Source organism: Cricetulus griseus, chromosome 3, assembly GCF_003668045.3.
Source record: "Cricetulus griseus strain 17A/GY chromosome 3, alternate assembly CriGri-PICRH-1.0, whole genome shotgun sequence".
Classification (NCBI taxonomy): domain Eukaryota; kingdom Metazoa; phylum Chordata; class Mammalia; order Rodentia; family Cricetidae; genus Cricetulus; species Cricetulus griseus.
The window spans coordinates 53,842,729-53,867,076 of NC_048596.1; the positions used below are offsets into that span (position 1 = coordinate 53,842,729).

Sequence of the window (24,348 nt, forward strand, 5' to 3'; positions counted from 1 at the left end):
TTGCATTAGGTACTATAAAGCAGTTTTCATACTGACAGAAATGAGGACTCAGGGCCTTCAAAAGAGCAATGAAGGCATTCTACCTGTCTCTGAGGATGGGAGCCAGGGAAATGGTACTGCTATGAGCAGGATCTCCAGAGGGAGAGGAGCACAAAGCAGCTTCACTTAGCCACTTTGCCCTCTCACCCCACAGCCTTCCCCCATGCTGCTGGATCTGCAGGGAGACAGCTCCTTACAGGTGGAGATTTCTGATGCAGTGAGTGAGTGGGACAAGGTGAAGTTCACTGTTCAAACCAAGGTAAAGTGGACTGTTGGCCAGCAGGTGGATTGCCTTTTGGATTGCCTTTGGTTGAGACCCCACCTTCCTGAAGAAATCACAGGTTTCAAATGGGGTACAGGATGGGAATGCCAAGAGTGGGTGCTTAGCAGTTTGGTGAGGGCAGGTTTGGGGGAGATGAGATTTTTTTTTTAAAGATTTTATTTATTTATTATGTATACAACATTCTGCTTCCATATATATCTGCACACCAGAAGAGGGCACTAGATCTCGTAATGGATGGTTGTGAGCCACCATGTGGTTGCTGGGAATTGAACTCAGGACCTCTAGAAGAGCAGTCAGTGCTCTTAACCTCTGAGCCATCTCTCCAGCCCGGGAGATGAGATCTTATGCAGGTCTCTGGGCTTCCAGAGTGGTCTCCCTCACTTTGCTCATCTGGAAATTCTCAGTGGTTCGGCAGCACAAAGAATTCATCTGGCTACATGACACCTATGTGGGAAACGAGGAGTATGCTGGCCTCATCTTGAGGAGGGGCTAGGCTGGGCTGAGGGCACAGGGATTGGCCTCCTTGGCAATCCATCCCTCCTTTGAGCAGATTCCCCCACCCCTCCCAGGCCAGACTTTGAGGCTTCAAGGGCAAAGCTGCAGAAGTTGGGTGAGGACAACAGCTCCACCACCCAGGAAGAGTTTGCCAAGATGAAGCAGGAGCTAGAAGCATGAGTGTCCAAACCCCATCCCTGCCCTCCCCTGAGCTCCAGGGTTCCCTGACTATGACAGATGTCCAGAGAGTCTGACCCCAGGTCTGCTGAGTAAGAGGGGGAACCTAGTGTGGTTGTTCACGCTCCTACAGGAAGTACTTGGCCATCTTTAAGAAGACTGTTGCAATGCATGAAGTCTTCCTACAGCACCTGGCAGCCCATCCTGTCTTGCATCAGGATCACTTCTTTGTCTTCTTAGAATTCAGCCAGAGCCAGGCAGTGGTGGCGCACACCTTTAATCCCAGCACTTGGGGGGCAGAGGCAGGTGGATCTCCGTGAGTTCGAGATCAGCCTGGTCTACAAGAGCGAGTTCCAGGACAGCCTCCAAAACCACAGAGAAACCCTGTCTCGAAAAACAAAACAAAACAAAAAACAAAAAAACAAAGAATACAGCCAGGATGTGAGCTGTTTGAGAATGCTGGGATCTGAGATCATCAGGGTGGGGGAATCAGGCCTGAGAATTCCTCTCAGTTTGCTCCCCATGTGGGAGAAGGTACAAATGCCCTATGCTAGCATCCCACCTCTCCCATGTGCTTAGCTGAGTGTTTGAGAGAAGAACAGAAAGGAGGTCTTGGGAGGTTTCCTGAGAAGCATTGTCAAATCTGCAAATGAAGTCCTCATCACCGGCATAACAGGGCTCAAGGTGACCTTCTGCCTGGGGCAGGGGAAGCCACTGGTTGGGCCTACCCTGGGCTGCCAGGAAATGGTGACACAATGGGTGTGCCTGTGCCACCATGTTCCTGGTGACTGGATAAGTAGTGTTCTTTTTCCATCCCTTAAGAGGACCACCACACCCGAATCTGAGGCACCTGCCAGAGGGCCAACCGAGTTATGCACTCCCGCAAGTGTATGAGGGGTTGAGGGGCTCACTCCATGGATGGAGCTTGACATGTAGATTTAGGGGCCCTGATTGGAATTGTTCTCCAACAGGCCTGGCAGATGAACTCTGTACTGCTGCTCTGAGCAGTCTTGGAACCAGGGAAGTCAGCCAGCTGAAGAGGTAAGGTCTCACATCCCTATCCTCTCCCTGTGCCTGCAATACTGCCCATGCCCATGATGGGCGTGCACTCTATAGCTTGTGCAGAAGCTTCTAATGGGGTTAAGGAAGAAAAGATTCCAAGGAGCGTTTGAGGGCAGAGAGGCGTTGAGCTGCCCCAGATCCCTGCTTTCCACCTTCCAGGAGCTTTCTGAACCTGGCAGAGCTCTTTAAATGACTGAGAGTAAGTACTGCCTTCTGCTCTCAGGGTATTCTGTAGAGAGCCTTCTGTGATGGGTAGAAGGCTCCCACTCTAGGCTACTTTACAAAGAAATGGAATGGAGCCAGGTGGTGTGGGCCTTTAATCCTAGCACTTGGGAGGCAAAGGCAGGGACATCTCTGTGAGTTCCAGGCCAGCTTGGTCAACAGAGCTAACAGTTCTAGGACAGCCAAGGCTACAACAAAAAAACTGTCTCAAAATAGAAAGAGGAATGGAGCCATTTTAAACGAGTGTATGATGTAGGTGGGTGTTGGGAGTGGATAGCAAGGCACAGGGATGTACACACAGCTCTGGGTGACTTCCTTGAGCATAACAAACATCCTGTAAGATACATGATTCACACTCTTCCCAAGTAGTCGTGGAGTATGCCAATCTCTGAAATGTGTGCTCAAGGACCTGCAGGGGATTAGTCTACTTCAGAACCTACCTAAGATAAAGATAAAGCCTTAGCTTGCCCTTTGGGTTATTTTGTGATCTGGTCATGGCCACCCTACTACTTGCTTATGAGTATGTGATCACGAGGCTTGCACACATGCACACTTTCCTGACCTGCCATCTGAAACTCATCTCCAGTAGTTACCAAGCAGGTCTCTCCTGGGTATATAGTGGAAGGATATTTCTCAAGCCCCCTTCCCAGTCTCACCTTCCTGACACAGAAGCTGGAAGGCAGGGTAATCTCTGATGAGCACCTGAAGCTATCTGCATGCTGAGATACTACAATGCAAGACTCCCAGGCAGCCAGGATGAGAGGTGCCCCTAGGTACTTCCAGGGAGGGAGGCCATGTAGAGACAGGCAGGCAGCAAAATCCCAGGCAACGGTCTTGTGCTGATGACCTTAGGACCTGCTGTGCAGGTGCTTCAGACACTGGCTGACAGTGAGAATGCTAACAAGGCATTGGACAAAGCTTGCAAAAGGAGCCGGTAAGTGCAGCCAGCAGAAAGCCACCAGAAGCTGTGCTGCCAGCGCTTTGAACACCTCTCTGATTTTGCCAAGCAGGGTGAGCCCTGAAGTCAGCATGGTCCCAGAGAGCATCCATCCTGACTGTCCTTATTCCTTTTCACCCTTCTCCCTAGAGCTCATGGACCAGGTCCAACAGGGTCTCCTCTTTCTCATTTGAGTGGGCAGAGCTGGAGCTCAAACAAGCCAAGGTGAGCACTCACTGCCCCTTTCTCCATGTGCTCTCATGCTGCTCCCACCTTCTTCCCCATTAAGGGGGGGGGGCGTGGTGATGGCGAGGCAGCAGTGTACAGCCAGGCTTAAGGTGGAGGGAATGCTATCTCCTGGGGGGCGGTATGTTTTCCTTTTCTTCATTGGGTGGTAAGAAGGAGCTGGAGGCTGAACAATGTAATAGAACCAGCCCTCAGAGAACTCTAAGGGCTTTTCTTCTGCAGGCCAGCACCCTTGCTGCCCTTAATGGAGAACCTCAGTGAAACCAGATGCTACTCTGGGAACTTAATGACAATATCCTTATCTTTTACCCTCTTCCCAGAGATGCCCCCTCCTTCTCTACCATAGGAGCCACTAGCCACAACCCCACTCAGGAACCCATTTTTCCTTGAACAAACCCAGGCCCAAAGGCAGTTGATCATGCCTGATGGAGCAGCATGGGGTCAAAGGTAAGCAGTTTCCAGTCAAGTCTCCACACCACCATCCCACCTCTGGCTTTTGAATTCCCACCTATTCTTCACAAATAAACAGCCTGGTTTTATAGCCAGGGGATCTGCTTGCCTTTACTTTAACAAGACATTGATGGAGACAACACTGGGAGCTCAAGAGGCAGTCCTGAAACCCCACCACTCTTTATCAAATAGGTTTATACTTTTGGGGTCTGTATTACTCTCAGCTTCTAGAAAGAACACATTCCCAATCTGCTGGTTGCTATAGCTCAGGGGTAGAATGCTCACCTACTATGTATGAGACCCTGGGCTCAATGCCTAGCACTGCAGAAAAATAAAGCTAATATCCAGTATTCTTCCTGTAATCGTACACAAAACAGAATGGGCCAAACTTAATGGGTCTTTGTGAGAAATCAAAGCAACATGTAGCATAAAACCTCAAAGGAAAAAAATAAAATAAAAAATCCCTATTTGGGTGAGGCTAAGGAAACCACCTTAGTGGCAAAGGAAACCTGACTGGGGGTCCTACACCCCAGTTCACCTGCCCTGGGGCACAACTTCTACAGTACTCTGGGAACAGGCTGGACTCCACAGAAATGCTAGCAAAATGTTCAAAGCTTTATTCTGGTAATAGGTGGGGCCCCAGACATCTGGGTCTGAAGTCCTGGGCTCCACCTGGCTGACCCACCCTGAATGAACTCCAGCCACAAGTACAGGAGGCCAAAGGCTCAACTTGGGGTGAGCCAGCACCTCAGGGAGAGGAAAAGCAGAGATCTAACAGAACCTTATAAAGCAGAGAAAATAGGTCACCTGAGTGAACTATATTTAACCCACAGGTGGAAAGGGGCTTAGTCCAATAGCAATGAGTTTTAGGTGCGACACTCTAGGCCCAACCTCCTTGGCACACCAACTGTGATACCCCACCTAAAAAAGGAAGCTCAGTCACTGGGGTCTGGGCTAGGGGTGCAGTAAAGGAAAACTACTGATCCTTACCAATATTTCCACCATAGCATCCCCCCAAATCCTAAACCCAAAAAGCCACCTTGTTAATTAGCCTTTTTATTGGTTTTGTTTTGTTTTTTTAAATTGAAGGTCCCTTACTGGTCCTGCTTCCATGAGTGGCCAAAAACAAGGGAAAGGGGAGGGCAACCAGCTGGCGCAGGGAGGGTCATTTCCACATTTCATTTACACACAGAACTAAACAGACAAGCACAGTCACTATTGTGGTTAGAAGTTGGCAGCATGGGATGGGGCGGGGATGAGGAGTAGGGGTGTTAAAAAAAAAAAGAAAAAAAAAAAAGCAGGCTCCCCCCAAACTGGGTGCCTGGGAAGGGACTTGGTCCGCTTCAACCCAAGAGGAATCAGAGGATCAGAAGCAGTTTGGGATGGCCAGAACCGTCAGGGTGGAGGGAAGAGGACGGTCCAGGGGGTGGGGAGGACATTTGGCAACTGGGGTGAAGGGATTACCCTCCCCCTGCTGGGATCCCCCCAGCCCCTCCGGTCTGGCAGGAAAAGGGGCAGCCTGCAACACCCATGAGCAGGTCTGGGGCTGCTAGATGCTCCAGGCAGGGGGCTGGAGGCGGCTCACAAAGGCTTGCCCTCCAGAGAGATGACGGCGCTGCCACCTAGTTTTTCTGCCAGGGTGCAGCGGTCCTTGACCTCCTCGTAGCAGTTTGCTTGTAATTCGTGCTTGATTCCTACAGAGAAAGAGAATGGTGAGCAGGGAGCACTGGGATGGGGAGCTTTGTGTCTGGGAAGCAGCCATCTGATCAGGAGAATGGAGGACCCATTATTGTCATCAACCCACATGGCAGTCTCGACTCACACAGAAGGGCACATGAAAAGGAGACCCATCCTTACCTGTCAGCTTCTTCTTGATGGCATCCTTGGAGCTGGCATAGATCATTTTGCTCTTAAGGGGTGCACTCTCAGGGGCCCTGAAGACAAAGCAAGGAAACTGCGGCAGCTATCCCCAAATAGGTGTCTCCAGAAAAGAAACTTGTTTAGGATGCTCAACATGGGCTCCCTGACATGTTCCTCATTAGTTTTGTTACAACCCTGACCCCCAAACCTAGGATGATTTCGGTTAAGCTCTCCTGAGAAAGAGAACATGTGGCAGAGAGCTTCAATGAGGAGCTCACCAGAAGATGAACACCAGGTCCTCCTTCTTGCTCTCCTTGGTCTCATAGGTTGCGTCGTAGAGAGCATAGCGGCAGTCCTTGTCGGGCAGCATCTTGACAAAAGTGGTGTAGGGGTCGTCCACAGTCTGCCCCACGTCTCCCACCAGGATCTCCTTGCCCTCCTCCAGGATGATGTTCTTCTTGTCCTCACTCAGGCAGAAGAGCACTGCCTTCTTGCGCTTCTTCACTTCTTCTGGCGTTGAAGACTTGCGCACCTTCATATCATTGAACACTTTGATGACACCATCAGAGACAGCCACACCAGAGGCCTGAGGGGCAAACCAAATAACAGGAAACCTCAGTCAGGATACCAAAAGGTATAGCTCTGAGCCCCGCAAAAATAGTAATGTCCCTGCAGACATACGATCCCCAATACAATCCATCATCTAAGGATTAGGTGGGTCAAACCCCTACAAGGGAGAGTACCAATTATCTAGCTCAACACCCCCATGAAAGGTTAGAAACAGCGCTTGTTAAAAGGAAAACATAGCCAGGAGTGGTAGAACATGCCTTTCTCGGAGTTCCTGGGCAGTCAGGGTGACAGAGAAAGTCTGTCTCTTAAAAAAAAGAAAAACAAACAAACAAACAAACAAAACAAAAAGCCTTTGCTGACTTAACGCCAAATTCAAAGAATCTGAAAGTTACTGATTGGGTTGACACCACTCAGCCGCTAAACTAAAATGCTGACTTTGAAGGAAAACTGAGCACCTGGGCCAGACTCATCTTCGGGCAAGAGGGGACCAGAACTTCGCAAAGACCCAACAGATGCTCAACAGTTCATTAAGTTTGCCAGAGCCTTCATTGCATAAACGACACTCTCACCTGCTGAGATCTCCCAAACAAAAAAATTACAACCCCTAATTAGGGCCCTGCCGGACAACTCCCTAAGAGTGGTGTCCTAAAGATCACTGACAAATACGTCAAACTGTAGTGCCTCAAATCGTCAAAAATTTTTTACTTTGCATGGCCCTGGGGGCCGACCCAAACAGAAATCTGTAACCAACCCCCCAACCATGGAACTGCAGAGGAAGCTAGCCACGTGATTAGCCCTCTTCCGGAGTAGGCGGGGAAAGGAGGTTGGGTTAGGCTCAGGGCCTTCCCAAGAGACAGTCGTATCCCAGAGGCGGCGGGATGTACGAGGTCTGAAAGCCTAAGAATCGCCTTTAGGAATAGCCGTGAGCCCCGTCAGCTTTGAGAGGTAGCACGGGCCAGTCACACAAGCATCAGTTTTCCAGGCCCTCGGGCTTAACATAAGAGTTGGGTGGCTTCCGGGCGGTACCCGCCTGGGTCACTTCCCTAAACGCGGCTCCACCCTCGGCCCCATCCGGCAGAGCCAAAGGCCTAGCTCGTCCAGAGCTGCGGCCGGGATGGCAGGGCCCAAGCATGTGCGCACGCGCTGGTGCACAGTGCCGTTCCAGCCATATCCTGAAGTACAGTGAACAGAAAAGGCAGTGTGTTATCGCTCTTTCTAGAATGGGGGCTAAAGCCCGTATAGGACCCACAACACCACGACCAGTGCAAGGTCCTAGTCTCCGGAGCCAGTGCCTCAACCAGGTCTCCGATGCGCTCGTACCCCCCCCCCCGCCAGCCAAGTTGCCCCCGCCCCTCCCTGGTGGCATCCCTGCCACCTGCTGTGGAGACAAACCCATCCGCAGAGGGAGGATGATGCGAGGAAAGGAACAGCCCTTGGGTGGGGCGCGCGCCGGCACCTCGCGCGCGCTTTTCCCTAGCGGCCCCGGGGCAGGGTTTGGATGCCGCGTGCTCTGGTCCAGCGCGCGCCATCGAGAACCGGCGAGCGTTGCCCTAGGCTCGGCACACTGGACCCCTCCCCCACGGCCAGTGACCGCGCGGGCGCAAAAGCGGAATGGGGGAGGGGAAAGGAGCCAGGGGGCGCGCTAGCGACGTCCAAATCGGCCCTTCCCAGCGCCCACGGGCGCGCACGCGCGGCCTGCCCTTCAATGCAAGACCCTTAATCTCGCTCGGGGCGCTGGGGGAGGGGATACTGAGAACGCTTCTCTGCCGCCCCCACCCCACCCGGCGCGCTAGCGACTGGTCACGAAACCGCCTCCCTCGGGCACAGTGGCCTAGTGCTCACCATGTTTCCGGAAGCGAAAGGGAGACAGGGAGAGCGACAGAAGAGCTGAGCCGCCGCAGCTGCTGCCGGGATCCGACTGAACGCGGCCTCTCCCGGCCCCTTCCGTTTAGTAGGAGCCGCACAATGAGGGGCGGGGCGGGCTTCCGGCGCTCGCCGCGCGGGCCGACGGGAAATGAAGTCCAAAGATTTTGCACCGATGTGGAGCTAAGCTGCTCCTGGGTTCTGCAGAGCCTGAGGCGCGGGGGAGTAGGTGGAGGCAGAGAGGCGGGGCTATTGCACGGAGAGTGAGCCCATTGGTGCAAGGGATCAGGAAACGCTCTTAGATGAGCAAGAGGCCCATGGCTTGATAAGATGACCTGAAAATAATTCTGTCCTGAGTCTCTCTTAATCCCAAAGTGAAGTGGATTCCCGTTATGTATGGCTCCTATTGATCAATGTTTTAATTTTCTGAATCACTGGCTTGGGATCCGCTTCCAAAGAAAGGAGGATCGCAATTATAACGGTGTCTCCAAGCCAGTAGACAAGCTTCCGTGAAGTGTCCCTCCATGTGGAAAGTCACTGTTGTCTCCCAAGAGGTCGTATGAAATTGCAACAAAAAATAGGATTTTAACAAACGGAAAACGTTACAATAGAAAGTTTGAGAGCTTCGGTTTGTTTAAAGACATTTGGCAACTTCTTGGGTCAAATATAATTCATGTGGGAAGGGTGAAGAGTTATGTATTAGAGACATATATTTCCTTTACCAGGCGATAAGAAAAGGAATATTTACTTGAATTTAGCTCTCGAGTTGATAGGTTTATGGTTATTTTAACAACAACAACAACAAAAAGAACCAGACAATCTCTCTGAGAGCAAGAGCTTAAAATAAACTGGGGTGGGGACTCGAACATTTCTTTGACCTCGAACAATGATCATAGCTTCACAATCGGCAGGAAAAGAGGGCAAAGTCGCAAGCAAGTTACAGGCGAAGGAAACTGGGGCCCTTGACCCGCCCCATAAGCCGAATAAAGGGTGTGTATGAAGAACAACCCCGTCGAGAGTGAGGCAACTCGCAGAGCATGCCGGGGGTTGTAGTCAGAGTCAAGCCGGCTGCACTCATGGTTTGAGCGGCGGAGCTCCCGGTGCAGGCGAAGCCTGACACCCCCCCACCCCCACCCCGTGCCCCTCTTAAAGAAAAGACTAGCTCCACCTTTTTCGAGCCTCGCGGTTTCCCAGAGCAACGTGGGGAGGGGCTACAGTTACCCTGGAGACGCGCTCCTTCCGCCCCCGGCCACGAGATGCCCTAGATGTCCTTATTAGGGAATGAGACTCCAGGGGGCGTGCCCAGCCCGAGCGCCAGCTTCTGGCTCCTTATAAGGCTGCCCGAGGAAGGAGGAGGGTGCGGAAGGCTAGATTGAAAAGAGGGTCGGCCAGTGAGGTGGACAACGACTTCCGGCATGACAGCTGGAGATCGTGGGCTGTTCCAATCCCTGAAGAGACCCCCTCCTGTGCTTTATTGATTATCAACCTGAGCTATCCGCCCACCCCCGACCCCCCCCCAAGCAAAGTGCCCACCTTCAGCCTCCCTGAGGCTCCTGCACTTTCAGTGAGCCGCAAAAGCGACGCGTCTGCCAGTCTCTTCAGGATCCAACCTCCCCATCTGCCAGGACGCACCTCACACCTCACACCACACACCCCCTCGCCGTTCACGTAGCCTGAGCCTTCGGTGTACATCCCCGACTTTGCCCCCTCACATTTCGAGATCTTTCTGCCACTTCTGCTTTACCTTTATTTCTTCCCTTGCACCCCTTCATAGACGTCTGTCTTGCACTTGTGTCCGTCCTGCCCCCCCCTCCCTTTTCTCGAGCCCTCTTTTTCCAGTCTCTTCTACAACAGCCTGAAATAGCCTTAGGAGACCTTGAGGCAAGCCGAGATCAGGCTCCTGTGCGTCTCCCCAGCCAGCCCTCCCGGTCACAGGGGGCGCTGTCCGGCCTTTCAATGGTCAGCACAAAACGATCCTGCCCTCTCTGGAATTTTGGGGTGAGAGGAAGGGGCGGGCCAAAGCCCCGTAGCCTGGGTGGGGCCTGTGCAAAGGGCAGGTGCTGCCGGGCAATGGGGGAGGTTCTAGGGGAAGGGTGGTACAGACCTAACTTTCCCTCGCCTCTTACTGTGTCACATAGAGGCGGGAGGGGAGGACACTCGGTGAGCTAGTCAGTCCCCTGCTAGAGTGCAGAGGTCTTACCCTCAGTCAGGTGTTCCTATACCAGCTGCTGAACTGTCGGGGTCCCAATCTCAGGGTTTCTGAAGGGCTCCAAAAGAGCCAGTCTAGATCTTATGGCGGCACGGATCCGCTTGGGCCGGAAGCGCCCACTGCCGGTTTGCCCCAACCCGCTCTTCGTTCGTTGGCTGACCGAGTGGCGGGACGAGGCAGCCAGCAGAGGGCGCCACACGCGCTTTGTTTTTCAAAAGGTGAGTCCCAGCTGGGTCTTCTGGAGCGGAACCAGATGATCCATGTAGCCTAGCTTGATGAGTTCCTTTCGTATGCTCGCCAGGCACTGCGCTCCCTCCGACGGTACCCGCTACCTCTGCGCAGCGGGAAGGAAGCCAAGATCCTTCAGCACTTCGGAGACAGGCTCTGCCGGATGCTGGACGAGCGACTGAAGCAGCATCTAGCATCAGGCGGTGAGAGCCTCAGGGAGTTGGTGATCCCCTAAATTTCCTGAGTGCAGGCTGTGTCTGCCTTGGATATCTTGGCTTCAAATTACCTACTATCAATGTGGTTGCTGTTGGACCCAGGGCTAGTGATTGTCTGAAAGCCTCGTAGTTCCTACGTACCAAGCTAGACGACTGAGACTGGGTGGGTGGCGTTGTGAAACAAGTCTGTAACCCCAGCATTAGGAGGTGGGGGAAAGAGGACTAGAAGTTTAAGGTCAGTCTCAATTACATAGGGAATTCAAGGGTAGCTTGGACTACTTGAGACTGTCTCAAAAATGACAAGGAGTTGGGCATGATGATGTAGTTTGTAATCCCAACACTCAGAGGAGGCAGAGTCATGAGGATCTTTTTGAGTTTGAAAACAGCCAAAGCGTCACACAATGAGACCCTGTCTCAAAACCAAACCCCAGTTCCAGGGGATCCAGCCCCAACCTCTGGCCTCTTCTGGCATTACGTGCAAGTGATGCACAAATATACACACAGGCAAAACACCCATACAATCAAACAAAAAATGTTTTTTAAATATGACAGCGGAGCCGGGCAGTGGTGGCACACGCCTTTAATCTCAGCACTCGGGAGGCAGAGGCAAGCAGATCTCTGTGAGTTCAAGACCAGCCTGGTCTACAGAGCGAGTGCCAGGATAGGCTCCAAAGCTACACAGAGAAACCCTGTCTCGAAAAACCAAATAAATAAATATGACAGCGGAATTCACAAAGTGAGCAGAAGTATCCAAACTCCTTCTGGCAAACTCCAAATTGGGTGCAGGACTGACTTTCTTCCTTTACAGGTGACCATGACCCCAACCTACCATCTGGAGAGAAGAATCAAGCAGATGAAGAGCCACCTGCTCAAGTCCAGGGCTCTTCCCTGCCGGTGAGGATTAGGAAAGAATAGGAAGCTAAATGGGAGGGTTGAGAGTTGGACTTGTTGGTTTGAGGCCCATGTCCAGCTGTTACTGACATAGACTGGCCTAGGATAGTCTCTTCCCCTCTTTAAGAGGCACTATCTTAATTCCTAAGTAGGAGTAGGGTTATGAGCCAGGAGCAGATGGAGCTCCAAAGGACGGTGCTAAGAGACCCAATCGAGAAAGTTGCAGGACTGCTACAGTGCTCTTGTTCTGCTGTAGTGGTAGCTGCAGCTGGCCTGGCACATACCCCCAGTCTTTGCTCCTTCTCTGGCTGTCATCATGTTCCATATTTACAGGGGTTTACAGCACCTCCCTCTCCGGGCCTATGTAGCCTACTGAAACCTCAGCTGACACTGACAGGCATTTGAATTCAGAGCCCTGCTGTCTCTCTCAGGTTCCCACCCAGCCTCAAGCAGGAAGTGCTGGTGGCTATTGGCCAGCACAGAACTCAGGTGCCCGTGAGGTCCTGCTGCAACTCTACAGGGAGCACCTGGTAAGTGTCGCCAAATATGAGTTGTGTGGGGTGAGGAAGACTCACAGAAGGACCTGGGCAGTGTTCGTACCAGCCGCTCTGGCCTTGAACCTACCCTCATTTCTACCATGCTTTCAGAAGAACCCTGATGGCCACAGCTTCCTAACCAAGGAGGAGCTGCTGCAGAAATGTGCCCAGAAGGCCCCCCGGGTGAGCATCCAGCTGTGAGCAGGCTGGTAGAGCCCACTGTAGTCTTCCTTCATGGCAGGCAGCCTTGCTATGAAACCTGATCCAATAATGGCATATGGCTAGGAGCACAGGAAGTTTAGGGAGTACTGGGGCCTCTCTGAGGGTCTCCTTTCATTTTCACAGATAGCTCCTGGAAGTTCCAGACCCTGGCCTGCCCTCCGAGGTCTACTCCAGAGAAACCTAGTCCTCAGAACACATCGGCCATCCAGGTGTGGGCAGGCTGCAAGGGGCACAAGAGACAGGGATGGGCACATGCAGGAGTTAGGACATTCTTAGGCTCTATAATGATGCATCAAGTCTCAGACCTGGTGCTGCCAAGGTTGGGAAGGCCAGCCTTCCCACTAAAAGCCTGAGGGTGGAGGACCTGGAAAGTACAAGCCACTGAGAGGAAAGAGGAAAAGTTGGTTATTAGGTGCAGAGAACTGCACAAACATTTGGTGTGTCTTAAAATTTGGCTGATTAGAGATGCCAGAATATTCTAGGGAGGAAAGTATGGCGCTGCATAAAAAGAGGGAGAAGGAGTTGTGAGACATGCATTGCAAAGCTGAGACAGCGTTAGGGAGGCCCTGAGGGACAGGGAGACAGAGGAGGTGGGGAGCCATTAACTTACACCAAGGAGGGTAAAGCTCACCTAACTTAGGGCAGCAGAGCTTGCCAGGTATAAAGAAGGTAAAATTGTATCTTCCACCTCCCAGGTATGCACTGACACCAGAGGGCCTAGAGCTGGCCCAAAACCTGGCCAAGTCAGAAGGCCTGAGCACACTGAACATTGCCATTAGGCCAGAGGAGCCCCATGGAGAGGAGTCAGCAGCCCCAGAAGCCACCTTGTCAGAACCGTAAGAAGGGAGGAGAAATAGGGGCAGCCATATCTCAGGGACCTGTAACTGTTGAACCACAGTTGCTGCTGTGAATTCTGGGGGCCTGCCCTGGTACTGAGAGTTCTAGCCTTATGCACAGCCCCCACTCCTTCACAGTGGCACCAGTGAAGGTGTTGTCCAGCAGCCACCACTGGAGCTGAGGCCTGGCGAGTACAGAGTGCTGTTGTGTGTGGACACTGGAGAAACCAGAGGGTGAGTGATGTGGGGGCAGCCTTGAAAACAACTAGAAGATGCTGGAGGGTGGTGAGTACTGGCTTACCCTGACCTTGGCCTTCTTTCTTGATATATTAGGTCGGGACACAGGCCAGAAATGCTCCGAGAGTTACAGCGGCTGCATGTGCCTCACACAGTACGAAAGCTGCATGTTGGTGACTTCGTGTGGGTAGTGCAGGAGACCAGGCCCAGAGACCCAGGTAAAGGGTCATGGGCAGGCATGGGAGGCTGGCCTGGGTGGGTCAGGGGAAGACAGTAAAGACTTTTTTACTTCTTGACAGCAACACCTGGGGAGTTAGTCTTGGACCACATTGTGGAACGCAAGCGGCTAGATGACCTGTGCAGCAGCATCATTGACGGCCGATTTCGGGAGCAGAAGGTGTCATAGTCTGAGCACTCCTTACTCCAGTTAGACAGTGTTGCTGGGCGGTCTCAAAACAGGCATCTGAGGCCTCCAGCCACACCCACTTTGAGCCCCTTATAAGCCATGTAGGTGCACAAGTTGGAACCCAAGGCTATCTAGGCTGGCCTGAGAGACGTAAAGGCCCCTTGGGTACCTAACCCTAGAGATCTCAGATAAACAAGAGTATTAGAAATGCAGAAGCTATGCCCAAGTCTCAGCAGTGGGGCTCACCCTAGGGTCACAGAGGCCAGTAACTGGCCAAGGGAAGCTTGGAGAATGTGTAATGTCCAGAAGTTCAGGGATTTCCTACAGAGTCATAGCAAGAGGCTCTGTGGAGGCTCCTCAATGACAGGCAAGGCAGGGTCTCCTTGCAATATCGTGTGTGTGTGTGTGTGTGTGTGTGTGTGTGTGTGTGTGTGTGTGTGATTGTGCGTGTTTTGTCAGCATGTATGTGTGTGTTAGGGTGTCAGATCTTAGAGTTACAAACCGTTGTGAGCTGCCATGTGGTTGCTGGGAATTGAACCCAGGTCCTCCAGAAGAGCAGTCAGTGTTCTTAATTGCTGAGTCATCTCTCCAAACCCATCTCCTTGCAATGTCAATATGATATGATGGCTGGCGCAGACATGTAGGCATTTGGGCCTGACCCACCGTTTCTGCCTGCCTTCCCAGTTCCGCCTGAAGCGCTGTGGCCTGGGGCACCGGATATACTTGGTGGAGGAACATGGGTCTGTCCACCACCTCAGCCTTCCTGAGAGTACATTGCTGCAGGCTATCACAAACACCCAGGTGAGCTGAAGAGGGCAGGACCAGGCTGACAGATTTGTAGTCTTATGGATTAAGCCAGGAGCCACCTCCCTTGGGTCCTCTTTTCCAGGTCATTGATGGTTTCTTTGTGAAGCGTACCATGGATATTAAAGAGTCAGCTGGCTACCTGGCCCTTTTGACAAAGGGCCTTGAAAGACTATATCAGGTGAGCAGATGCCTCCAACCAGCACTGGGCCCTCACCTGGGTGTTTGCTGCCCAAGGAAGGGTGGGTGAGATCTAGTTTCTCAGGTTTCCCACTGAGACCTGGGAAAGGAATAGCTGGGGGTTAACCCTTAGAGCCTACCCTAGCCTCAGTCCCCTCTTCTGTCAGGGCCATACCCTACGCAGCCGCCCCTGGAAAACCCCAGGGGATGCTGAATCAGGAGCAAGGCCTTCTACAAACCCTCTCTGCTCACTCCTCACCTTCAGTGACTTCAATGCAGAAGCTGTCAAGAACAAGGTACCACCCTGGCCTTGCCTCTGCTTAGGTGGCCTGGTCCCAGGTCACCTCTAATACAGGCCCATCCCAACCCCAGGCCCAGTCTGTACGGGAAGTATTCGCCCGGCAGCTGATGCAGGTTCATGGACTGAGTGGGGAGAAGGCAGCAGCCCTGGTGGATCGGTACAGCACACCTGCCAGGTACATCCCAGACAGCTGCTTAGTGCCTCTGCCTTTCCTGTGTCGAGTTCCACTTAACCCGTGCTCCTGGAGAGAGCATGGCTGTGTGGGAACCTTGGAAGGCTGTCCCAGTGTTTGCCAGGAAGGGAGGGCAAGCAGGATGGAGGAGGGCCTCTATCCAGGATCAGGGAATGTACAGTGTCTAGACTCCTTCACTCTAGACTGAACCCCTCCTGCTTTAGCTCTCATGATGCTGGCCCAGATAAGCAGCCATTGTATGCCCCCTCCCTCCAGTCTCCTGGCTGCCTATGATGCCTGTGCCACCCCTAAAGAGCAGGAGATGCTGCTGAGCTCTATCAAGTGTGGGCGTCTACAGAGGTAAGACACAATCTGGAGAGGAGACTGGGTGGCCTAAGGCACCAGGCCAACCTTCTGATTTGTCTTCTTACAGAAATCTGGGACCTGCTCTGAGCAGGACCCTGTACCAGCTCTACTGCAGCCACAGTCCACTGACCTGACCTATACCTGGAGACACACCCAAGTACCCATCTTCACCTCTGCCAAGGCTAGCCAGCCTTTGAACTGGGATCCTTTGGGCTATAATACAAGCTAAATGTTTGTGGTCTTAGGAGTTAAGGAAGCAGTGCCAAGGTCCTTATGAAATATGTAGGTACTGGGAGACTACACCTTGTAAGCCAGTGGTTTTGTTTTGTAATATTGGCAGTGAAACCCACAGCCTCATGCATGCTAGGCAATTCCTCTTCCATACAGCAATGATCTGCAGCCTTGGACAGTGTTTCCTCCCACTCCCATCCCCTCCTAAAACCCAGCTTGGCCTAGAACATGCTATGTCCCCAGGCTCTCCTGGAATTCCCAATCTTCCTAAGTCCACCTTCCAAGTCCTGGAATTAAAGGTGTGGACCACTATACCTGGCCCATATGGTTCTTTTTAAGGCACGCTCCTGGCTAAACATTGTGTAGTTATAATAAGCACTTAACTTGTGTTAGGCCAGACCCTACACATAGATAGATAGATGATAGATAGATAGATAGATAGATAGATAGATAGATAGATAGATAGATAATGCTCCTTAGGGGTTGGGCATTCCTGGTTAAGGAGATGGAGTCAATGGATCACTGTATCTTTGAGTGTAACTAAGTGGCCCCTGATCAAGAAAATTTCTTTGACAGAGGCACCACAACTTGGGATAGAAAAATGTTCTCAGTCCAGTCACCTCATTTTGGCGATTGGAAAACAGTAGGGCTTGTCCAAATGCATAGTTTGGAGTGGAGTCCCAGACCTGGCACTGACTTGAACATGGTTTCTGGGGCCTGTCATCAGCCAAGCTCTGAGTTACGGCCTGAAGTGTACACTCCTTAGAACTCCCTGCTAAGGCTGATTCTGAAGGATGACTCTTATCTCTGGAACCTTCTCAGCCCAAATGCAGACAGGACCCTTTGGGTGAAATCTGCCTGCTTCTCTCACAAACCCAGCCCCTTCCCAGGCTGAGGTCACTCACCCACCTCAGCCACTAGGACTCCTTTCTCCCTTTATTGTCCTTCACATCATTGTCTCTTTAAGCAGAACAGTCACTCCTCAACCCCAGGCTCCTTAAGCTATGAGAGGGAGAAAGAGGGGGGCCCCACCCAGCCCTTCCCTGAGGGTCTCCTTCAGAAGGTGTAGGCTCCCACAAAGACGGTGAGTCTCAGTACAGAGCTGGCCCGATAGCTCATAAGAGAGTTCATGGTGACCATCTCCAGGTCCAGCACATACTCCCGGGGTCCTGTCACTGGCCTGGCAAGGACCAGCATGGCACTGACATTGTTGATTTGCTGCAGAACATAGAGATTGTGTTAGCCTATGAGCCAGGACCCTACTCCAGCATCACCCCCCTGCCCTATGGCTGTGAACCTGGGAAAGAGTGACCTGGCTGCTGCTCACATTCTTAACCAGCTCTGACTTTTCTCTTCCCCTCCAGTATCCATGTCCCTGCCCTGGTTCTCCCCTGACCCTATCCACCTTGATTTCCCTCCACCATGACCACATGATGACTCAAGTGGTGGAAGTGATAGGCCTTTGGTGACCCAGGCTGGCACACGTCCCCTTTTCAAAGTATGTCTGTCTGTCTGTCTGTCTGTCTCATTGTTTTGGTGCTGGGGAAGGAACCAAGGGCCTGAATAATAAGCACATGTTCTGCCATGGAGCTGTGCCAAAGCAATCTGAAAGGAGAAATAAGTTCTCATGCTCAACACCTCAATGCTGAAGACAGCATAAAGACCATGGATTCCAGGTTCTTAACATTGCACCAGCATAAATGCTTTCTTCCACTTGCTTGTGAAACTGGAGTCTCTAATTCCAGCCCTGCAGGAACCATATTTCTTGTTTTATGAATAAGGATATCAAAGCCAGATAAGAGAAACCAATACTGGGACTCAAACCCCATTAACCAACTGCCTGGTTAGAATTGCCTGGGACACGTGTATTGGGAATGTAGAAATCTCTGACTTCAAACATGAGCCCAGCTTCCTAGGACAGGGCTTTGAGAGAAGAGGCAGGCAGCTCTCACTTAAATGGCTTCAGGCATACTGTTTTAGATTATTCAAGCCAACTGGGTGTGAGCCAAGAAGCACCTTACCCTAATGTAGAAGTCCCCCTGCGTGTTTCCAGCACGGATCTGAAAGGCATTGTAGGCGCCAGGGTAGACGGAGGTTGCCTGGATCTGAAACACGTCTGCAGGCACACTTCGCTCTGAGGTGATGCTCATGTAGCGGTGCACAATGGATGAAGGTTGCTCTCGACACAGGGGGTTCGAGACAGGGCAGAAGCAGCGGCTAGAGACCCCAAGAAGGACCCCAATGAGGGCCCATTTCCCATATACCCACCTCCTAAAGAGGAACCCAAGCATATAAGACTATAACTCCCATGACACTTCATGGGTACTCACCAGCCCGATTAAACCAGTTAGCCCCCACAGACCTCTGGGAATTGTAGTTACCACAGGAAACTGCCATCTGGTTGACTCACTTGTCCGACACTTGGACATAGGGCTCCACGCAACGGTTGGTGTCCACACAGCGGTAGCCCCCATGGAAGTTCACACAGGTTTGGGCCTCAGAACACTGGTGTGCACCTGTTTCACACTCGTCAATGTCTGTACCAAGGAAGGTGAGGTTGGACTCTGGGACTGACAGTAAGCTACCAGACTCTAAAACCCTGCCCACCCACCAGAAGCACCTGTACCTTGGCAGAGCCTTGTGGCCAGCAGCTGGTAGCCTTGTGGGCAGTGACAGGAGAAGCGGCCCGGCTCATTGACACAGCGATACTGGCAGAGGTAACTGGAGTAGCTGCACTCATCGATATCTGAGGGAGGGTGAGGATGAGGACCCTGGGCCAAAGGTAGTCCTCACCACTGAGTCCCATGGGCATTTACTGAGAGAGCCCCCCCCCCCCATAAAGCTGGATGTGGGAAGAGAGAAGGGATGAGGAAGACCCAGTAATGCTCAGAAGGGGGACTGACATGTCAAAGGAGGTTAGAGGGGCTGGGGATACAACTCAGAGGTAGAGTACTTGCCTAACACGCTGGAGGCTCTAGGTTCCATCCCAGCACAGAAAGGAAGAGAAAAAAAGAAAAGAAAAAGAATAGAAGCTTGGCATGTTGCTGTAGGTCTATAATACCAGCACTTGGGAGGTAAAGGCAGGAGGATTATACCAAGTTCAAGGCCAGCTTGTCCACACAGGGAGTCCAGCCAGGATTATATAGCAAGTTCAAGGCCAGCCAGGGCTACATAACAAGACCCTGCCTCAAAAAACAAATGGGTGTTTGATCACAACACTTGGGAGGCAGAGGCAATCAAATCTGTCTGAGGCCAGCCTGGTCTACATGAGAGACAGCAGGCCAGCCAGAGCTACAGACTGACATTCTGTCTTAAAACAAGAACAGACCTTCCAGCTTAGAGGGGCCCTCTCTTCCCCAGAACATTAAGAATACTTAACACACCAGCCCAACATGGCGGCCTGTGCCTTTAATCCCAGCATTACTCAGCAGACTCTGTAGGCTAGGCTGGTCAACATAGAGAGCTTCAGGACAGCCAGGGTTACATAGACTCTGTATCAAAAGGCACCAGGAGGCTGGGCAGTAGTGGCACACACCTTTAGTTCAGCATTTGGGAGGCAGAGGCAGGTGGATCTCTGAGTTTGAGGCCGGCCTGGTCTATAGAGTGAGTTCCAGGACAGCTAGAGCTGTTGTACAGAGAAACCCTGTCTCGAAAAACAAACAAAAAGGCACCAGGAATCTAGAGGCTTGGGCATAAGTCCTACTAACTGATTTTAGGAAAGGTCCATTTCCATGCTGGTCGAATGAGCGGGTTGGACTAGAGGAGTCCTAGGGCCTAACTTCTGTTTTTCCAAGTCCTGTGATCTACACTTAGAATCCCCAGACTTCTGCTGAGTGTACACCCCACATGCAGTGCACTGCCTCTTTGCATCCATTCCTTTCAGGCAGCTGAACACCAATGATGTATTTCACAGAATAGCATAAAATAAATGGGGGGCACGCTGGGCAACATGGCGAGAAGCCTGGGATCAAGCCCTGGTCCCATCTCATCCTTTCTGTCTGGACTTTGACAAGTCACTTCATCTCTAAGTGGAAAGATGAAAGGTACCATTTTCTCTGGGCTTTTTGCTTGCTTTTTTACAATTCTGCCAACATACCTGGAGGAATTAGTGTCCTGTTTGCAAAAGCAAATCACCATTGACCAGACTAAATGAGAATGTAAGTTATAAACAAGTGGTGCTCCCCACTTTTGCTGCCTGAGACTTGATGAAGCCTTTTATCATGGTCCCTCTCCATATCCAAACAACCTATTTACAATAGAAATGTGCCCAGAAAGAAGAGAGACTTGTCCTAGTGCAGGATTCCAGTGCAAGTCAACTCAACTTCCAGGAAGACTGGCACCTACATCCTTTCCTGTCTCTCCAGCAAGCTTCAGTAGGGCCTCCCATAGCATCCCCACCCTCAGCGACCAGCTCAGGATACAGAGAATGAGACATGGAAGCCTCAAACAAACGACTGTGTGACTAGAGTTGGTCCTGGGAGGACCAATGCACTATCCAGCAGCACAAGTGGACTCTCACCACTGCAGGAGAAGCCATCCCGGTGCAGTTCATAGCCTTGGTTACAACGACACAAGAAGGTCCCATAGGAGTTGAAGCAGCGTTGCTCACATGGGGCTCCCATGTCACACTCATTCACATCTGAGGATGCCAGAGAAAACAGGAGTGGTGAAAGCAGAGGCACTGCCCAGAGTCCCACTCTACATGGGCTTAGTGAGGAGATCCTGCCCCTATCCCATACATCTCTACCTAGGACCCCAGAGTCTCACCCACACAAGAACGGTTGTTAGGACCCAGCTGGAATCCTGGCTCACACTGGCAGCGAAAAGAGCCTGGCAGGTTCACACATCGATGCTGGCAATATCGGTAGCGACACTCGTCTATGTCTGCAATGGAGGCAGGGGAGGGGTAAGCAGGACACAAGTCAGGTGGGGCCTGAGCAGGCCGAGACAAAGGCCTCAGCACGCATGCTTACTCCTGTCTTTTTCAGGGACCTGAGTTGAGCCACCGACATATAGTCTTCTGTGTCTAATGACAGGAGGGTACCAGCAGCAGAGGACTAGGATAAGGATAAGGTCAGACCAAAGTCACAAAGCAAGAACTAGGAAAGCCACTCTCTGAACTCACCCACGCATTCGGGCCCAACTTTTCGGTAACCATCAGGGCAGGTGCATTGGTAGGAACCAGGCAGGTTATGACAGTCTTGGCTAGGGCGACAGTCATGCAAAGCCTGGGCGCACTCGTCCACATCTGTGGGAGACACCATGCAGCCCTTACCCAGAGTCCCACATGTTACTGACCATGTCAGCACATCAACTTGGAAGGAGGTGGCTCACACCAGACTTCATTCACATGGGCACATGGGTAGCTGGCACCAAAATATGAAGATAGGATATAGGTCCTCCCAACAGCACAAGAAAACAGTCCACCAGGAAAAGCACCCATTAGCTGAGCATATAAAACAAGGCCTTGTCAGGTCTGGTGGCACACACTTTTAATTCTAACACCCAGGAGGCAGAAGCAGGAGGATCCCTCTGAGTTCCAAGCCAGCCAGAGCTATAGAGTTCCAAGCCAGCTAGAACTGGCTTAAAAATAAATGAGGCGTTGTCCATTCACACCCTCAGCTGACTCTAGACCAGGATCTTCCCTCCTCCAAAGCCAGCGGTTTCCAAGGCCGAGACCTGATAAAGAGCTGGCAAGAGGCTGGGAGCAGAGCTCTAGCATGTCTGCACAGGAAGTGAGGGAGCTGCTGGGGACTTCCTGGGCCAGCAGACCATGCACCAGGCCTGCTGCAGGTGAGGGTTCAGATGTTTCTCTGAGGAGCCAGAGGCTTCTCTCAGCAAGGAAGGAACATGAGGTCTGCGGTATTTAGTGTGGAAAATTACTTTATTTATGTTAGTTACTGCTTTTGAGATAGGCTCTCATGTAGCTCAGGGTGGCCTCAAACTCCTTATGCAACTGAGGTAACCTTTAACTTCCAATCTTCTTTTCTCTACCTCCCTGGTGGTGGGATTACAAGTGTGTGCTGGGGATCAAACCCAGAGACTCTGTCTCAAAAAACAAAGTACACAGTCCTGCAGTGGTGGCACACACCTTTAGTCCCAGCACTCAGCACTAGGGAGTCAGAGGCAGGCAGATCTCTAAGTTCTAGGCCAACCTGGACTACAGAGTGAGTTCCAGGACAGCCAGGGCTACACAGAGAAATCCTATCTCGAAGAACAAGGTGCTAGGGAGGGACAATGAGAGAGAACAAATATGAAGTGTGTCAGGAGAATGATACCATGATTTTAAAAACTTTCACTTTGCTTCTTTTATTTATTTTTAAATTTACTTTTTTATTTTATGTGCATTGGTGTTTTGCCATGGGTACCAGGTCCCCTGAATTAGAATTACAGACAGTTGTGAGCCACCATGTGGTTGCTGGGAATTGAACCCAGGTCCTCTGGAAGAGCAGCCAGTGCTCTTTACCTCTAAGCCATCTCTCCAGCGCCCCCCTTTGTTTTCTTTTGGTTTTTACTTTTCTTTTTACTTTATACACTAAATACAAAATTAATTTTAAAAAGACATGTAAGAGGTCTGGAAGCATTGGTGCCAGCCAGCATGGCTCCCACTTACCCACACAGCTCTCCTGTTCATCAGGTTCATAGCCTGGTGGGCAAGGATTGGGGTGTTGAGCAGGGGGCACTGGTGGTGGAGGGCCTTCGCCATGTAGATCATTAATGACAGCCGCAGATCGAGGCAGACACAAATAGCCCCCATAGTGGTTGATGCATTTCATTTCGCCCTTGCAGGCCTCGGGGATGGTCAGGCACTCGTTGACATCTGCAGAAAGGGGCCTGCTGGGCACAGCCAGTCACCTGGGCTGGCCCTGGAGGTAGTGGGAGGCAGAATCCCAGCTTGGCCTTCTCTAAGCTGAGCAACAGAGCAAGGTTTTCTCTCTGCTCAGCAAATTAAGGCTGATGACCCAGAACCCCTCCCAGTGATTTGCAGGACTGGGGATAGGGCCACCTATTTTCGCCGTTGTCCCTATTCTCCTGCCTCCAAGTGAGTTTCCATTCCTCCTCAAAACCCTGCCTCTACCTCTGCCCCAGAGTAATTTGCAGGCCTCCAAACCCACAGAGTGTGTACTGCTCTCCCAGGTTGCACTGGGATAAAGAGCTGGGCTAGGAGAGTAGAGGGCAGTTGGCGGAAGGTGTGCAGATCTCCGTTTCTCTGGGCAGTCACCAGGTGCTCTCCTGTCTACTGCAAATAGAGGCAGAGTTCATTGCACTTCTTGAAGGGGTAGGACTCCTAATTGAGTGGCTGGCTTTGGCTCAGCCAAGCTGGACAGTGAAAAGGCCATTAGGTTCCTGCAGCTGGTCTAGGAGCCAGGTTATCCCTGGGAAACAATAGTTGCCTTCCCAGTTCCTGAAAATGGCTAGTATCCCAGGCATACTCACCCCGGCAGTGCTGGCTGTCTGCGTCCCACTCATAGCCATCTGTACATTCCTGGAAGGGGACCCCAAGTGGCCAGTGACCACTCTGGAAGTCTCCTCCAACTAGCCAGAACAAGGCCAGGGCCTGAGCTCAGTTATGCTCGGGTCAATTCACACAATGACTCCCAGTCTTCCACCAACCAAGCAGAGGAGAGTCTTCCCCAGGCACCCCAAGATCCTGGTCCTTCCCATCCCATCCCATCCCATCCCATCCCATCCCATCCCATCCCATCCCAAGCTGGTCCCCACCGTGTAGCTGTCCGGCTCTTCCGAATCCTGTGGAGACGCTGCTCCCAAGAGCAACAGCAGGAGCGCCCAGAGCAGTAAAGACCCGGGAAGGCAGGAGGCAAAAGGGAGCATCCTGGGGCTGGGAGGTAGTGGGCAGGGGTCAGGGGCCTCTGCCACGACACCCCCCATTCCCTGTATCAGGAAGGGGACACTGGATTCCCGGCTGTCTCAGAACTGTGCTGGGAGCACCGGAGCCTTCCAGAGTTGGGGGCCGAGTCCTTTCGCAGGCCTGGGGCTCGCAGGCCCGCAATCCCGGACCGCCCCGCCCCCGCCCCGCGAGTCGTGGAGCGCAGGCCTCTCGGCTTGGCGTAGCGCGGACCCGGCCGCGACACGGCCCGCGCCCTCCCTCCGCTGGCGGCCACTCACTCGTTGACTCCGGCAGTGCCTGCGGGCGGACGGACGGACCGGACCGCGCAGCTCGCTGGACGCGCGGCCCCAGGAAGCGCCCCCGCCCGCCCGCCCGCCCGCCCGCCCGCCCGCCGCGGCCCACCCCGGCGCCTCCGCCCGCCCTTCGGCGGATTCCTGAGCCCGCGCCAGGGGGAGGGACCC

At 52.3% G+C, this 24,348-nt stretch overlaps 4 protein-coding genes across 7 annotated transcripts; 2 read left to right on the forward strand and 2 right to left on the reverse strand.

The window, feature by feature from the left end:
* Positions 1-202: 202 nt before the first annotated feature.
* Positions 203-3,552, forward strand: Snx32 (sorting nexin 32). The gene is given in 14 exon segments (XM_027408602.2): positions 203-298; positions 689-718; positions 720-810; positions 873-997; positions 1,132-1,254; positions 1,574-1,711; positions 1,819-1,882; positions 1,966-2,035; positions 2,216-2,255; positions 2,948-3,041; positions 3,131-3,289; positions 3,366-3,375; positions 3,377-3,493; positions 3,495-3,552. Coding segments are annotated over 14 exon segments (1,215 nt in total).
* A 1,394-nt stretch (positions 3,553-4,946) lies between these two features.
* On the reverse strand, positions 4,947-8,339 carry Cfl1 (cofilin 1). The gene is made up of 4 exons (XM_027408601.2): positions 8,184-8,339; positions 6,050-6,357; positions 5,769-5,845; positions 4,947-5,605 (listed from the first exon to the last, which is right to left on the reverse strand). Exons 1-4 carry the CDS (start codon positions 8,184-8,186, stop codon positions 5,493-5,495), a joined length of 501 nt encoding a protein of 166 aa, XP_027264402.1. The 5' UTR covers positions 8,187-8,339; the 3' UTR covers positions 4,947-5,492.
* A 1,885-nt stretch (positions 8,340-10,224) lies between these two features.
* On the forward strand, positions 10,225-16,352 carry Mus81 (MUS81 structure-specific endonuclease subunit). 4 transcript variants are annotated; one of them, XR_003483979.2, is made up of 16 exons: positions 10,225-10,631; positions 10,715-10,844; positions 11,665-11,750; positions 12,179-12,277; positions 12,395-12,466; positions 12,629-12,714; positions 13,201-13,341; positions 13,480-13,575; positions 13,675-13,796; positions 13,878-13,975; positions 14,669-14,785; positions 14,874-14,969; positions 15,136-15,264; positions 15,341-15,444; positions 15,666-15,801; positions 15,875-16,352. XR_003483979.2 is itself a non-coding variant. In XM_027408599.2 (16 exons), the coding sequence occupies exons 1-16, from the start codon at positions 10,497-10,499 to the stop codon at positions 15,939-15,941; spliced, it is 1,659 nt and encodes a 552-aa protein (XP_027264400.1). In that variant the 5' UTR covers positions 10,236-10,496; the 3' UTR covers positions 15,942-16,352. The 4 variants fall into 4 exon arrangements, 3 of the variants coding, with proteins under 3 accessions (XP_027264401.1, XP_027264400.1, XP_027264399.1); XM_027408599.2 differs by having other exon boundaries at positions 10,236-10,631; positions 12,398-12,466; positions 15,718-15,801; XM_027408598.2 differs by having other exon boundaries at positions 10,237-10,631; positions 15,718-15,801.
* A 609-nt stretch (positions 16,353-16,961) lies between these two features.
* Positions 16,962-24,161, reverse strand: Efemp2 (EGF containing fibulin extracellular matrix protein 2). Its single transcript, NM_001244849.1, is given in 10 exon segments — positions 16,962-17,256; positions 18,060-18,255; positions 18,449-18,575; positions 18,665-18,784; positions 20,558-20,677; positions 20,806-20,922; positions 21,164-21,286; positions 22,652-22,858; positions 23,476-23,524; positions 23,761-24,161. Coding segments are annotated over 10 exon segments (1,332 nt in total). The 5' UTR covers positions 23,872-24,161; the 3' UTR covers positions 16,962-17,094.
* Positions 24,162-24,348: the final 187 nt, after the last annotated feature.

Coding starts and splice junctions, on each gene's coding strand:
- Mus81 (XM_027408598.2), top strand. CDS start 10,497: ATGGCGGCACGGATCCGCTTGGGCCGGAAGCGCCCACTGCCGGTTTGC. Junction 12,467..12,628: donor GTGCCCAGAAGGCCCCCCGG/GTGAGCATCCAG, acceptor TCATTTTCACAG/ATAGCTCCTGGAAGTTCCAG. Junction 15,802..15,874: donor AAGTGTGGGCGTCTACAGAG/GTAAGACACAAT, acceptor GTCTTCTTACAG/AAATCTGGGACCTGCTCTGA.
- Cfl1 (XM_027408601.2), bottom strand. Junction 5,846..6,049: donor GACCTGGTGTTCATCTTCTG/GTGAGCTCCTCA, acceptor CTTTGTCTTCAG/GGCCCCTGAGAGTGCACCCC. Junction 5,606..5,768: donor CATCAAGAAGAAGCTGACAG/GTAAGGATGGGT, acceptor CTTTCTCTGTAG/GAATCAAGCACGAATTACAA.